Source organism: Salmo salar, chromosome ssa17, assembly GCF_905237065.1.
Source record: "Salmo salar chromosome ssa17, Ssal_v3.1, whole genome shotgun sequence".
Classification (NCBI taxonomy): Eukaryota; Metazoa; Chordata; class Actinopteri; order Salmoniformes; family Salmonidae; genus Salmo; species Salmo salar.
In genome coordinates, this window is record NC_059458.1 from 16,968,007 (window position 1) to 16,983,105 (window position 15,099).

General features: G+C 43.3%; 1 protein-coding gene across 1 annotated transcript in view; it reads left to right on the forward strand.

The window, feature by feature from the left end:
- Positions 1-3,203: 3,203 nt before the first annotated feature.
- The window catches only part of LOC106575283 (FERM and PDZ domain-containing protein 4), a 65,777-nt gene continuing 53,881 nt past the window's right edge, over positions 3,204-15,099 (forward strand). The window contains exon 1 of the mRNA XM_014151715.2: positions 3,204-3,624. Within this exon, the coding sequence (XP_014007190.2) occupies positions 3,581-3,624 (44 nt within the window). The 5' untranslated portion in view covers positions 3,204-3,580. The remainder of the gene's footprint in view (positions 3,625-15,099) is intronic.

A 15,099-nucleotide genomic window follows, 5' to 3' on the forward strand; every position in this document is an offset into this window, starting at 1 on the left:
TAGTTAGTGAGGGAGATATGTCTCCAGCTTCAGTGACTTTTGCAATTCGTTACAGTCATTGGCAGCAGAGAAGTGGAAGGAAATGCGGCCAAAGTGGGTGTTGGCTTTGGGGATGACCAGTGAAATATACCTGCTGGAGCGCGTGCTATGGGTGGGTGTTGTTATGGTGACCAGTGAGCTGAGATAAGGCAGAGCTTTACCTAGCAAAGACTTAGATGACCTGGAGCCAGTGGGTCTGGCGACGGATATGTAGCGAGGGCCAGCCAACGAGAGCATACAGGTCGCAGTGGTGGGTAGTATATGGGGCTTTAGTGACAAAACTGATGGCACTGTGATAGATTACATCCAATTTGCTGAGTAGAGTGTTGGAGGCTATTTTGTAAATGACATCGCTGAAGTCAGGATCAGTAGGATAGTCAGTTTTACGAGGGTATGTTTGGCAGCATGAGTGAAGGAGGCTCTGTTGCGAAATAGGAAGCCGATTCTAGATTTAATTTTGGATTGGAGATGCTTAATGTGAGCCTGGAAGGAGAGTTTACAGTCTAGCCAAACACCTAGGTATTTGTAGTTGTCCACATATTCTAAGTCAGAACCGTCCAGAGTAGTGATGCTAGTCGGGCAGGCGGGTGCAGGCAGCGATCGGTTGAAGAGCATGCATTTAGTTTTACTTGCATTTAAGAGCAGTTGGAAGCCACGGAAGGAGTGTTGTAAGGCATTGAAGCTCGTTTGGAGGTTTGTTAACACTGTATCCAAAGAAGGGCCAGATGTATACAGAATGGTGTCGCCGGCGTAGAAATCAGAGCATCACCAGCAGCAAGAGCGACATCATTGATATATACAGAGAAAAGAGTAGGCCCGAGAATTTAACCCTGTGGCGCCCCCACAGAGACTGATAGGATGTGGCCTAAGAGCTACAGTGTACAGTAGTACTGGCTTGCGGCGTAGGCAACACTTAATCACATTTAACATGTGACAAAGGTTAATTTGCCAGTTAACCTGGGTATAATCTACAAGCCATTTTTGCCAGAAACTACCGGAGATTAAATTTGAAATGAGGTGTGGAAATGAAATAATTAATACAACAAACTTGGTCACATCCTTAGGCCACATCATCTCATTAAACATTGTGTGCTTATGAAATATGGAGCAATTATTAAAAAAGAAAACAGTTTCTCTCTGTAATGAAACAGCGGGTTCATAGCTCCTCCGGGTGTACTGTCTTTAGTTCCAGCTGATCCAATAACCCATTACCTTCCATAGAGACGGTAATTAACCTTTTAATTGGTTTCATATTACATGAATACTGTCAGATTTGTGTCCTGTACACCAAATCAGGAGTAAGTTACATGCCTATTCTTTGAAACAATTTTGGAGGTAGTCATTATTTTCAGATAAAGGGCACAGTCATGGGCAATGTCGTACTCTGAAGTAAAATCGATATACCTGTGACTGTGTCTGCATGTAAATATTGATCAACTGTTTTATGGATAGATGACCAGAGGGTTTAAGCATGGTTACATACTGTATGGCTATCCTCTTGGTCTATGCCATGTAGCAGAGTTCTCTCAGTAGCCTTGTGTGTATTATGCCTATGTTAGCCTGCTGTCCTCCACACACACAGACATACACACACATTCAATCGTGTTGTTTGTATGGAATGGGAGGATAAAATGGGGCTTCTACCTCAGTGGTGATCCCGCCCCAGAGTCCTGTGGCAGGTCACATGACCAGATGAGTTCCGGTTGGAGCACTACATCCTGATGGATAGCATGCTATAGAATTCTGGCTTGTGCTCATTGGCTAAAATAGTCAGCCTACAACGGTAAAGCTGGAGTGCATGTGAGCTGAGCCGCCTTACCTGAAACTTTACACAATACCAATATATATGTATATATATTTAACAATGTCAAGATGATGTCATGAAGCAGCGATGTCAGAAAGTAGAGAAACCTGCATGTATGACATTGGCTATAGACAGATTCGCTAACCTAGCATTTTAGATTAGAGGCAGTCAGCTTACTGCAGAGATGCCCAGCATCTGTCCCCTTAAGACAAAGCCCTGTACTAGGCAGTAGCAGAGCTCATCATACACACAGCGCCATCCACCATGTCATCACATCAAATTAGCATGGGCCATGAACTACAGTATGTTAATAATACTGTGTTAATGTTATCTACTCAACATGTGAGTCACATAGAGTGAGGACTTTGAGAAGGTAAAATATATGTACTTTTTTTGACCCTGTTGGAATGAAGATCTGAACAATTAATGATAAATCAAGTGTTGATTGGTCAAGTCATTTAGGTTGCCGAGCGATATAAGCCAATCAAGCAAAATCAGGAAGTCCATTCCCAAGCCAAGCCACATTATATAAAGTAGGCTCATGGTTCAAATAAGTGGATAAAAAATAAATAGCTTTAACTTACTAGACTCTTCATCTTGTTTTTCCTAGTAAACGGCCAGTTACGTAAGGGCCTAGCGATTCCAGATGGATGCTGCCTGCCACAGACTAGAGGCACAGCAATTTGGTGAACAGTCAATGCGGCGTGTTGCATGGGGCACCGCTGAGCTGCGTTAAATGAGAGCTTTTCTCAGTGGAAGTGGTATTAAGCTACAGAGTCCATATGCAGGGTAGTGATGTTCAGTCATCCTAGTTCACAGATCACAGTTTAGCCCCGGTTGACTGATGCTGTGTTGATCTTTTCACATGCAGATTTGTTTTAATTGGTTTTACACCGTTAGCAATAACGGAAAATAGCCAACCAATTTAGTTGTTTTTCTTTTGTTCCTGGAGGTTTGTCAATACAGTATGATCTATGCTTGGTTATTGTAGGTACTGTGTGTGGGAGGGAGGCAGCGATTAAAAAATATTTGACACACTAACTGTGAAACCAGTTATCCAGTCCCCCCCTGAGACACCTCTGGCATATTCAGGGTTAATAATACTGGCATCAGACAGCTGTCTCTAACTGCCGCTCCTGTCTCTGACTCTGGTAACGGCTTTGGAGTGTGCTGGCTGGCACACATCTGTTCATGCATTGATCCTCTCCCCGTTTGTGTTGATCTCCCCGTCACACTCCCAACGTTCTTTCTCTCTCTCTCTGTTTTCATTGCGCTCTCTCGCTGTCTCTCTCGCTCACTCTTTCTCTCTTGCTCTCACTCTTTCTCTATCTCTTTAAGCACTGGCCTGGAATGTGGTGGTGTTGTGTCATTATTCAGGGTGGGGGAGGCTGTCTCCCCAAGGGCACTGGCCCCTAACTCGCACAGCATGACACTGTGAGTGTGTCTGAATGTGTGTGAGTGTGTGTGTCTGTTGAACGGTTTATCCCGGCTAGCCCAGATGCCCAGGCTAAATCCATCACCAGCGGTGCTGCGCAGCGAATGCTAAGCTGGAACATTTGGCACTGAGCTGAGGAGCAATAGGGAGGGAGGTGAACAAAAAAAAACACAACGTTTTTCTCGCAAACACCAGGCAGTGGAGGAAGTGGATTTTCAGAGGGACTCTCAGGGAAAGGGACTGGAGCACATTCCCCTTTGAGCCTTTAGCGGGCTGGAGTGACCGTCCGTCCGTCTGAAGGGATGGAACGGTGCGATGATGAACTAGGAGTCTTCACCATCATCCAGTAAGTACTCTTTCTTTCTGCTTCACAGGCATGTATTAGTTGTCCTCTATGCCTTGAATAATCTTTGTCCAGCTATTATCTTGTTTGAACTACTAGGTAGAGTAATGGAGAGGTTTGTAGGCCCTCTGAGGATGTGTGGCGTTGGAGACCAAACTGTCGTGCTGTATTCAGTGTATTCAGTAGAAGTATAATTGTTTTTTCCTCCCCTTATAGAAAAAAACACGATTTCACATGTGTCAGGATGCACATGATGTGTTTTTGGAAATCTTTCACATGTGCAGTTTCATGTTATCACATGTTGCTTTACATGTTGTCACATGTTATCACATTAACTTCACATAAAATCACAGGTTATCACATGAAAACGTGTTTTGGAATGTGGTTTTTTATGTGGTTTTTCCGTACGGGTCTTACCAAAATGTCAGGTTGGTGTGTTGGATAGTGAGCCTTCTGTTGCCTGTGTCAAGATGGAGAATGTTCTGTTTTAGCCTTGAGTTGGATCTCCTAGTGTTGCTGAGCGTTGAGAAAGATGGCAGCAGTATTGAGTTGGATCTCATAGTGTTGCTGAGTGTTGAGAAAGATGGCAGCAGTATTGAGTTGGATCTCATAGTGTTGCTGAGTGTTGAGAAAGATGTCAGCAGTATTGAGTTGGATCTCATAGTGTTGCTGAGCGTTGAGAAAGATGGCAGCAGTATTGAGTTGGATCTCATAGTGTTGCTGAGCTTTGAGAAAGATGGCAGCAGTAATGAGTTGGATCTCATAGTGTTGCTGAGCTTTGAGAAAGATGTCAGCAGTATTGAGTTGGATCTCATAGTGTTGCTGAGTGTTGAGAAAGATGGCAGCAGTATTGAGTTGGATCTCATAGTGTTGCTGAGTGTTGAGAAAGATGGCAGCAGTATTGAGTTGGATCTCATAGTGTTGCTGAGTGTTGAGAAAGATGTCAGCAGTATTGAGTTGGATCTCATAGTGTTGCTGAGTGTTGAGAAAGATGTCAGCAGTATTGAGTTGGATCTCATAGTGTTGCTGAGCGTTGAGATAGATGGCAGCAGTATTGAGTTGGATCTCATAGTGTTGCTGAGTGTTGAGAAAGATGTCAGCAGTATTGAGTTGGATCTCATAGTGTTGCTGAGCGTTGAGATAGATGGCAGCAGTATTGAGTTGGATCTCATAGTGTTGCTGAGCGTTGAGAAAGATGGCAGCAGTATTGAGATGGATCTCATAGTGTTGCTGAGCGTTGAGAAAGATGGCAGCAGTATTGAGATGGATCTCATAGTGCTGCTAAGCATTGAGAAAGATGGCAGCAGTATTGAGATGGATCTCATAGTGTTGCTGAGCGTTGACAAAGATGGCAGCAGTATTGAGTTGGATCTCATAGTGTTGCTAAGCATTGAGAAAGATGGCAGCAGTATTGAGGTGGATCTCATAGTGTTGCTGAGCGTTGAGAAAGATGGCAGCAGTATTGAGTTGGATCTCATAGTGTTGCTGAGCGTTGAGAAAGATGGCAGCAGTATTGAGTTGGATCTCATAGTGTTGCTGAGCGTCGAGAAAGATGGCAGCAGTATTGAGTTGGATCTCATAGTGTTGCTGAGCGTTGAGAAAGATGGCAGCAGTATTGAGTTGGATCTCATAGTGTTGCTGAGCGTTGAGAAAGATTGCAGCAGTATTGAGTTGGATCTCATACTGTTGCTGAGCATTGAGAAAGATGGCAGCAGTATTGAGTTGGATCTCATAGTGTTGCTGAGCGTTGAGAAAGATTGCAGCAGTATTGAGTTGGATCTCATACTGTTGCTGAGCGTTGAGAAAGATGGCAGCAGCATTGAGTTGGATCTCATAGTGTTGCTAAGCGCTGAGAAAGATAGCAGCAGTATTCTACATGCTTTAGGTACACGTCTTGAGAAGACAAACCAGCAAACTAAAACGTGCACAAACCCCAACCTCAACCATCTCGAACCTCATTCGGTCTTTGAAGGTGGTGTTAATCAAACTAATTAACAATCCATAAACCAATTAACAATCCATAGAAAGGCAGCATGTAGTGTGGTGTATTGACATTTGGTATCTGAGCGGTAACAGTCAGCATGGGGTACAATCCAACCCCTCACTAGTCAATATGTCCCATATCAACAGTAGCTTGTTTAGAGCTATGCAGTGGCCATCAGTACCCAAACCAATCAGTGCAGGATTGTTGTTGCATGGCATGTTGGGCAAGCGAGATGGTCTGATTGTAAATTCATCTGTCATTGCGCTTTTCCTGAGCTGGATTATAAGTGGCTAATATTGATCAATGACACTCTATGCAGGCAGATGCACACATGCCCTTCCTACTGGAAAGTGAAAGCAAACGATCAGAACTGTAATGGAGTCTCATCTAGCTCCGAGGGACTGCATACTAAAAGAAAGGAAGGTATTCTCAAGTAGAAGCTTAATAGTATGTAGTGTGAGGGGTGTTTTATCAAATTCTTAGTGTGAATATAATAGTTAAATCAAGGTTTTGGTTACATTGTTTTAAGGTTAAAGATGAGTTTGACATCTACAACAACCTACAGCAACATTGCAGACTACAGAAACACAGATACTCTATTCACCTAAGCCACAGAGGAACAATGGCATCAAGGTGTGTAAGTCCAACCTTGCTTATTTTTTGGCCATTCAATTAAATAAGAAATCTCCTTCACGTTTTTTATTGCAGTTTTTTTCCCCCCCAGGGTTGAACATCTTGAACTAATTGTATGCCGAGCTACCACAGTACCACTAACCAGCATTTCCCAAACTCAAGTCCTCGGAACCCAAAGTGGTGCACGTTTAGTTTTTGCCCTAGCACTACATAACTGATTCAAATAATCAACTAATCATCAAGCTTTGATCATTTCAGTCAGCTGTGTAGTGTTAGGGCAAAAAACTAAATGTGCACCGCTTGGGGTTCCAAGGACTGAGTTTGGGAAATGCTGCACTACACATTGCCATGTTTCTATAGTGGGAAGATTCATGAGACTAGTCTATGTTTCTATAGTGGGAGGAGTCAGGGGACTAGAATAGTCTGTGTTTCTATAGTGGTAGGAATCAGGGGAATCAGTCAGTTGAAAAAGAACGGTATTCTTCCAGTTCAGCGTACTTCGCCTGTCTACCGGAAGTTGTTTCTGTTGCTATGGAACCTCTTGCTATCTTGTTAGCATAACAAATTACTACCTCGACATTTTACGACTTCGGTTGTGTTTGTAAATTCAATCTGGAGTGCGCTCTGGGCGTTGTCAGGTTGTTCGTTTGTAAATTCAGAGCATTTCGCTTTCGGAGCGCTCATACTACGAGCCTATCTGACGAGCTAAATTACTTCTATGCTCGCTTTAAGGCAAATAACACTGAATCATGCATGAGAGCACCAGCTGTTCCGGAAGACTGTGTGATCACGCTCTCCGCAAACGATGTGAGTAAGACCTTTAAACAGGTCAACATTCACAAGGCCGCAGGGCCAGACAGTTTACCAGGACCTGTACTGCGAGCATGCACTGACCAACTGGCAAGTATCTTTACTGACATTTTCAACCTCTCCCTGTCCGAGTCTGTAATACCAACATGTTTTAAGCAGACCACCATAGTGCCTTGTGCCCAAGAACACTAAGGTAACCTGCCTAAATTACTACCGACCCGTAGCACTCACGTCTGTAGCCATGAAGTGCTTTGAAAGGCTGGTCATGGCTCACATCAACACCATTATCCCAGAAACCCTAGACCTACTCCAATTTGCATACCGCCCCAACAGATCCACAGATGATGCCATCTCTATTGCACTCCACACTGCCCTTTCCCCCTGGACAAAAGGAACACCTATGTGAGAATGCTATTCATTGACTACAGCTCAGCGTTCAACACCATAGTGCCCTCAAAGCTCATCACTAATCTAAGGACCCTGGGACTAAACACCTCCCTCTGCAACTGGATCCTGGACTTCCTGACGGGCTGCCCCCAGGTGGTAAGGGTAGGTAACAACACATCCTCCACACTGATCCTCAACACGGGGGCCCCCCAGGGGTGCGTGCTCAGTCCCCTCCTGTACTCCCTGTTCACTCATGACTGCACAGCCAGGCACCACTCCAACACAATCATTAAGTTTGCCGATGACACAACAGTGATCACCGACAATGATGAGACAGCCTATAGGGAGGAGGTCAAAGACCTGGCCATGTGGTGCCAGGAAAACAACCTCTCCCTCAACGTGATCAACACAAAGGAGATGATTGTGAACTATAGGAAAAAGAGGACCGAGCACACCCCCATTCTCATCGACAGGGCTGCAGTGGAGCAGGTTGTCCACATCACCAACAAACGAACATGGTCCAAGCACACCAAGACAGTAGCAAAGAGGGCACGACAAAATCTATTCCCCTTCAGGAGACTGAAAAGATTTGGCATGGCTCTTCAGATCCTCAAAAGGTTCTACAGCTGCACCATCGAGAGCATCCTGACTGGTTGCATAACTGCCTGGTATGGCAACTGCTCGGCCTCTGACTGCAAGACACTACAGGGGGTAGTGCAAATGGCCCAGCACATCACTGGGGCCAAGCTTCCTGCCATCCAGGACCTCTATACCAGGCGGTGTCAGAAGAAGGCCCTAAAAATTGTCAAAGACTCCAAGCACCTTAGTCATAGACTGTTCTCTCTGGTACTGCACGGCAAGTGGTACCGGAGTGCCAAGTCTAAGTCCAAGAGGCTTCTAAACAGCTTCTACCCCCAAGCCATAAGACTCCTGAACACCTAATCAAATGGCTACCCAGACTATTTGCATTGCCCCTCCCCCTCTCTTTTACACCACTGCTACTCTCTGATATCATCATCTATGCATAGTCACTTTAATATCTCTACCTACATGTACATATTACCTCAACTAACCGGTGCCCCCGCACATTGACTCTGTACCGGTATCCCCCTGTATATAGTCTCGCGATTGTTATTTTACTGCTGCACTTTAATTACTTGTTTCTTTTATTTCTGATTCTTATCCATATTTTTTTAACTGCATTGTTGGTTAGGGGCTCGTAAGTAAGCATTTCACTGTAAGGTCTACACCTGTTGTATTCAGCGCATGTGACTAATAACATTTGATTTGATTTACTAAAGGACACGATTAAGAATAAGCGACTTGCTTGGGCCAAAACATGCGCAATGGCCATTAGACTGGTGGAAATCTGTCCTTTTGTCTGATGAGTCCAAATTTGAGATTTTTGGTACCAACTTCTGTGTCTTTGTGAGGCGCGGAGTAGGTGAACTGAGGATCTCTGCATGTGTGGTTCCCACCATGAAGCATGGATGAGGAGGTGTGATTGTGTGGGGGTGCTTTGCTGGTGACCCTGTCAGTGATTTATTTAGAATTGAAAGCACACTTAACCAGCATGGCTACCAAAGCATTCTGCAGCGATACGCCATCCCATTTTGTTTGCCCTTAGTGGGACTATCATTTATTTTTCAGCAGGACAATGACCCAACACACCTCCAGGCTGTGTAAGGGCTATTTGACCAAGAAGGAGAGTGATGGAGTGCTGCATCAGATGACCTGGCCTCCACAATCACCCGACCTCAACCCAATTGAGATGGTTTGCGATGAGTTGGACCACAGAGTTAAGGAAAAGCAAGACTGTTGGAAAAACATTCCAGGTGAAGCTGGTTGAGAGAATGCCAAGAGTGTGCAAAGCTGTCATCAAGGCAAAGGGTGAATCTTTGAAGAATCTCAAATATGAAATATATTTTGAATGGATTAACACTTTTTTGGTTACTACATGATTCCATATGTGTTATTTCATAGTTTTGATGTCTTCACTGTTATTCTACAATGTAATTTTTTTTTACAAATAAAGAAAAACCCTTGAATGAGTAGGTGCGTCCAAATGTTTGACTGGTATTGTATATTAATCACTTTAGAATTAACATTTGATCAGTTTGTAAAAACCATGTTTGTGGATATAGCATATATTGACCTTTAGAGTAACCCATTTTATATTTTCTGCAAAGGTCATTGTATTTATGAAACATAAATCGCAGAGCTGCATATATTGGCAATGTCTAGACTTATCTCAGTTCAATGAAGGGATAAAATAGGAATATATGAATATACTGTAGATTATTGGAATAATGCCCCAATATTCAATCATAGCCAGTGACATATTTTGATGTTTCAAGAACATTATTCTTGTCACATATGGTTACATCCGGTAGGATTTTGACTATAGGTTACATAATACGACCAAGACCACAGAGGACAGGACACACCAGTGTTCTTGATCACATGACTTTGAAAAAGAGATTGCGAGATCGCACATCGTTGTGGAGGATTACAACGATTGGGTGAAGGGTCACTCCCCATGAAACATGTGGCCTAGAAACCAGATAAATGAAATGTGCGTGTGGGAATTGGAATTATTTGTGAGGATATTTTAAAGGTGTGTGAGGGCAGTCACCAGCCATTTCTCTTTCTTTTTTCACTCCTCTCTACCATTGGTAGTTTCAACAGGAAATGCAGATATGTGTTGACACACTAACTCCTAATAATAGATTGATAATTTATCATAAAACGTGTAATACAGGAGGGAATTCAATAGACCCAACTGTTCAGTGCTGTCTCCAGACACGTGGATGTCTCCACAGAGCTGGCAGGCATCTATAGCGCTGCATCCTGCATCCCGTAATCCCATGTCTGTCCGGCTCTGGAGCCTGGTGCATTATGGGATGCTGCTTTAGATGTCGCTGGGTCAGGCCGGCGGCCAAAGCGGTCAAGCCCGATTGGTTTACACCGCGGAGGCTTCCGCTCCGAACACAGTCAGCGTCTCTTTTACCTCTAACTCCTCCCCCTGTTTGTGAAACGTCACGGCGTCTGGACCTGACGCGGTTAAAACTGCTGACCATACATCGACCATGCTGACCACTGAATCACTAGGGAGTGCAGACTCTCGCAGAACTGTCAATGCTATAGAGCTGGCGTACACAGACAGGCTGGGTTCAGGTTAGCCCACTTGTCAGCATGGAACGCTTGTGGTTGTCTGCCCTACTGAGCTTGTTAGCCCAGTTTTGCCTGTGCTAATCCAAAAGCTACCAGGGACGAGATACTATTTCCTTCTGGTGTGGCGGCTGTATGTTTGACGTAGTGAAAGTCATTTCAACATGTTGATTGCTGTGGGCAATAGGAAGGTGTTGGGAACATCTGACTCACTCATCATGCCCCAAAAAGAGAAGCGTTCCAGAGTTCATATGCCACAACAAATATAAGTACCCCCTGAAAGGGCAGTCTTCCTAAACAAAAGAACAGCATCTCTATATACGTGACCAACAACATGATCAATTTAATAGTGTGGCAATTAGACAAATGATGTACATGGTGTACTCGCCTACATTCCTGTGACACTGTGTGTACTCTCATCAGCCAATCACACTTCTCAGTCCCTCATGGATGCAATAAGAGCGCCCATTACAGTTCCCGTGAAAAGTAGGAAATAGAACAGATTGAGATGAATGACGTTGGGGGAAACACTGTATCCACAACAATGGCAAGCAGATGGGTTCCTGTGTCCCGTGATCATAATCTTCCAGTAAGAAGGATTTTAGCATCCATGTCAGCCTTACGGATGGAGTCAATAGTGTAAATGGGTCTACAACTCATGCTAAGTGGGGATTTACAGTGTCAATCTATGAAAGGCTCCTGATGTTTGCAAACTGTCAGAGATCTTTTCATAAGGCCTTACTTGCCACTTGCAACCAGACCAAAGGTTCAACTCCTGCCTTAATATACTCTTCTCTGGCTCAAAAAGGTATTTTGTTGGGGTTGTATTTCAATTCATCGCTATCAAATGGGTCCAGCATAAATCCGCCCTTGACTAAGATTTGAATAAAGACATCAAAACATAGTTCGGAGAAGCAGCCCCTGGTGTAGAATGCAAAATGAAGTGCTCTCAAGTGTAGAGATGACATGCAGAGAGAGCACCGCCAACTGGCTCTGAATACAGAGCATGTTTATTTTACAGAATTACAATGTCTGACATTCCGATGCTGGTCTGGGGTCAGCATGTAGAGAGAGTGTCCACGTGTTCAGTCTGGCATTGGTCTGATATACAGCAGGTCTAGATTCAGTATTTAGGGAATGTCAGTATGTGCACATGCCTTAGAGTTTGTATGTGCATTTTGAATTAGTGTGTGTGCGTCAGCAAGCGTGTGTGTTTGTGCGAGTTTGCATGTGTCCCTGCTTCCATGCATGTGTGTACCCTCTCTTCCTCTGCAGTGGTTCTGAATGTGGGGTGACAAACAGACTGTGACCCTCTCATCCAGACTGTGAAGCGGTGATAAATGGCTGTGGCTCTGTGACTCTGTAGTATCTAAACGTGCCACATGGAGCTCTGCTATTGATGAGATCATTTAGTATTCTGACAGCAACCGTACGTCACTGATCTACCCTCCTCGATGTCACAGACCGCATGAGTCAGGCGCGCGAGAGAGAGAAGGCCCCGGATGGCAGTAATCCATAAAAAATATATACTTTCCCTCCAAGAGGGAAATTCAAAGTTATAGCTTTCGCTTGACTATAATGCAAGTCAGGATCAAAAGCTTTTCATTCCCTGCAGGTATAATTTATTGATGTGAATTTTTGCTTGAATAGAGAGATTTGAGAGATGAAAGTTATTCGTTCTTTCAAGACAGGTAGAGGTTTTTAGTGTTATGATGTGTTTGGACTGTCAATCCACAGAGAGTTAGACAAGAGGCCATAACTGGTACTGAAACGTTACAGTATAACTTATTTCTGGAGGGTTTTGTAACTTGAAATGGTCTTAGCGATAGCCTACAATTGCAATTAATTAGACATTCTTGGTAGTGTTAATATATTGATAGTGCTCTGGAATAGAGGTTGACCGATTAATCGGAATTGCCAATTAATTAGGGCCGATTTCAAGTTTTCATAACAATCGATAATCGGCATTTATGGACACCGGTCATGGCCCGATTCCATTGCACTCCACGAGGAGACTGCGTGGCAGGCTGACTACCTGTTATGCGAGTGCAGCAAGGAGTCAAGGTAAGGTGCTAGCTAGCATTAAACGTATCTTATAAAAAACAATCAATCTTAACATAATCACTAGTTAACTACACATGGTTGATGATATTACTAGTTTATCTAGCTTGTCCTGCGTTGCAAATAATCGATGCAGTGCCTGTTAATTTATCATTGAATCATAGCCTACTTCGCCAAACGGGTGATTTAACGAGCGCATTCGCGAAAAAAAACACTGTCGTTGCACCAATGTGTACCTAACCATAAACATCAACGCCTTTCTTAAAATCAATACACAAGTATATATTTTTAAACCAGCATATTTAGTTAAAAGAAATTCAGGTTAGCAGGCAATATTAAACTAGGGAAATTGTGTCACTTCTCTTGCGTTCATTGCACGCAGAGTCAGGGTATATGCAGCAGTTTGGGCCGCCTGGCTCATTGCGAACTAATTTGCCAGAATTTTACGTAATTATGACATAACATTGAAGATTGTGCAGCAATATATAACAGCAATATTTAGACTTATGGATGCCACTCGTTAGATAAAATACAGAACGGTTCCGTATTTCACTGAAAGAATAAACGTTTTGTTTTCTAAATGAGAGTTTCCGGATTTGACCATATTAATGACCTAAGGCTCGTATTTCTGTGTGTTATTATATTATAATTAAGACTATGATTTGATAGAGCAGTCTGACTGAGCGGTGGTAGGCAGCAGCACGCTCGTAAGCATTCATTCAAACAGCACTTTACTGCGTTTGCCAGCAGCTCTTCAAAATGCTTCAAGCATTACGCTGTTTATGACTTCAAGCCTATCAACTCCCGAGATTAGGCTGGCAATACTAAAGTACCTATTAGAACATCCAATAGTCAAAGGTATATGAAATACAAATGGTATAGAGAAAAACAGTCCTATAATAACTACGACCTAAAACTTCTTACCTGGGAATATTGTAGACTCATGTTAAAAGGAACCACCAGCTTTCATATGTTCTCATGTTCTGAGCAAGACCCTTAAAAGTGAGCTTTTTTACATGGCACATATTGCACTTTTATTTTCTTCTCCAACACTTTGTTTTTGCATTATTTAAACCAAATTGAACATGTTTCATTATTTATTTGAGACTAAATAGATTTTATTGATGTATTATATTAAGTAAAAATAAGTGTTCATTGTTCATTCAGTTTTGTTGTAATTGTCATTATTACAAACATATATATAAAAATCAGCCGATTAATCGGCACTGGCTTTTTTGGTCATCCAATAATCGGTATCGGCGTTGAAAAATCCTAATCGGTCAACCTCTACTCTGGACCCAGACATATGAGCATATTTTTGTGCTGAGACAAAGGTAATGGCGTACATGACCCTTTGCAGTCACAGGCCTATTCTTGAGCCCAGTCTACATTATATTACTCTAAAGTTGCTGGCTGGTCAGATTTTATTAGGCCAAAACTTTAAAAATGTTCCAGCATACACGTGTCCACAGGTACAATTGTCGGTTGGTCTAGGTGGAAATGGACGTGCAGGAAACCCGTCCAGAGCCTTATCCGTATGTGCTAAAGTTAGTGTTACAAACTTTCAACCACTGACTGGCTGTGGCTATAATAAGCCTAGCTATCTGCGTTCGCATTGTGTCTGTCTCTGTCATGTTTTCAAGGGGATTATTTTTCAAGAGCACAATTCTTGCTCTAATTTTAAATACCGCCGATCCCAAATCATGATTTGTTGGGAGTTGTCTTTCTGAAGAGCACCCTCCCCATTAGTGATTTTTTTTTTAATCCCATTTTGAAGTGGTCCAGAAAACCCACCATGTTACCCAGACCCAGTGCTGATGCCCAGACTTCATGAGATCCTTCTTATATCTGTCAGGGGACCAGAGAATCACTGCAGCACTGTTCGGATGCCCCCCCCCTCCTCTCTCTATTTTTTTCTCTCTCCATCTCCCTCTCTATATATCTCTCTTCCTCCATCCCACCATCTCTCTGGAGGGAATGACTGCAGTGTTGTCTGGGGGATTAGGCAGCAGGCTTCCTGATAAGAAAAGAAGAAATTGCTGCTTTGATTACGGGAGATGGGGTGTGCAAATCTATGATCTTATTGTTTAGACAGGACACAGAAGCCAGACATGCACTTTATCCCTAATAATTACTGCAGTCTTCAGAGAAGCCCTAAAAAACGGTTCCAAAAGGGTTCTTCAGCTTCCCCCATAAGAGAACTCTTTTTGGTTCCATGTAGAGCACTTTTGGGTTCCATGTTGAAACGGTTCTACATGGAACCCAAAAGAGTTCCACCTGGAACCAAAAAGGGTTCTTCAAAGGGTTCTCCTATGAGGACAGCCGAAGAACCCTTTTAGTGTCTAGATGGCACCTACCATAGCCGCACCCTCAGCACCCCCTAAAAATATTTATTTTCTAGACAAAAGTAGTGCACTGGGCCTTTAGTAGTC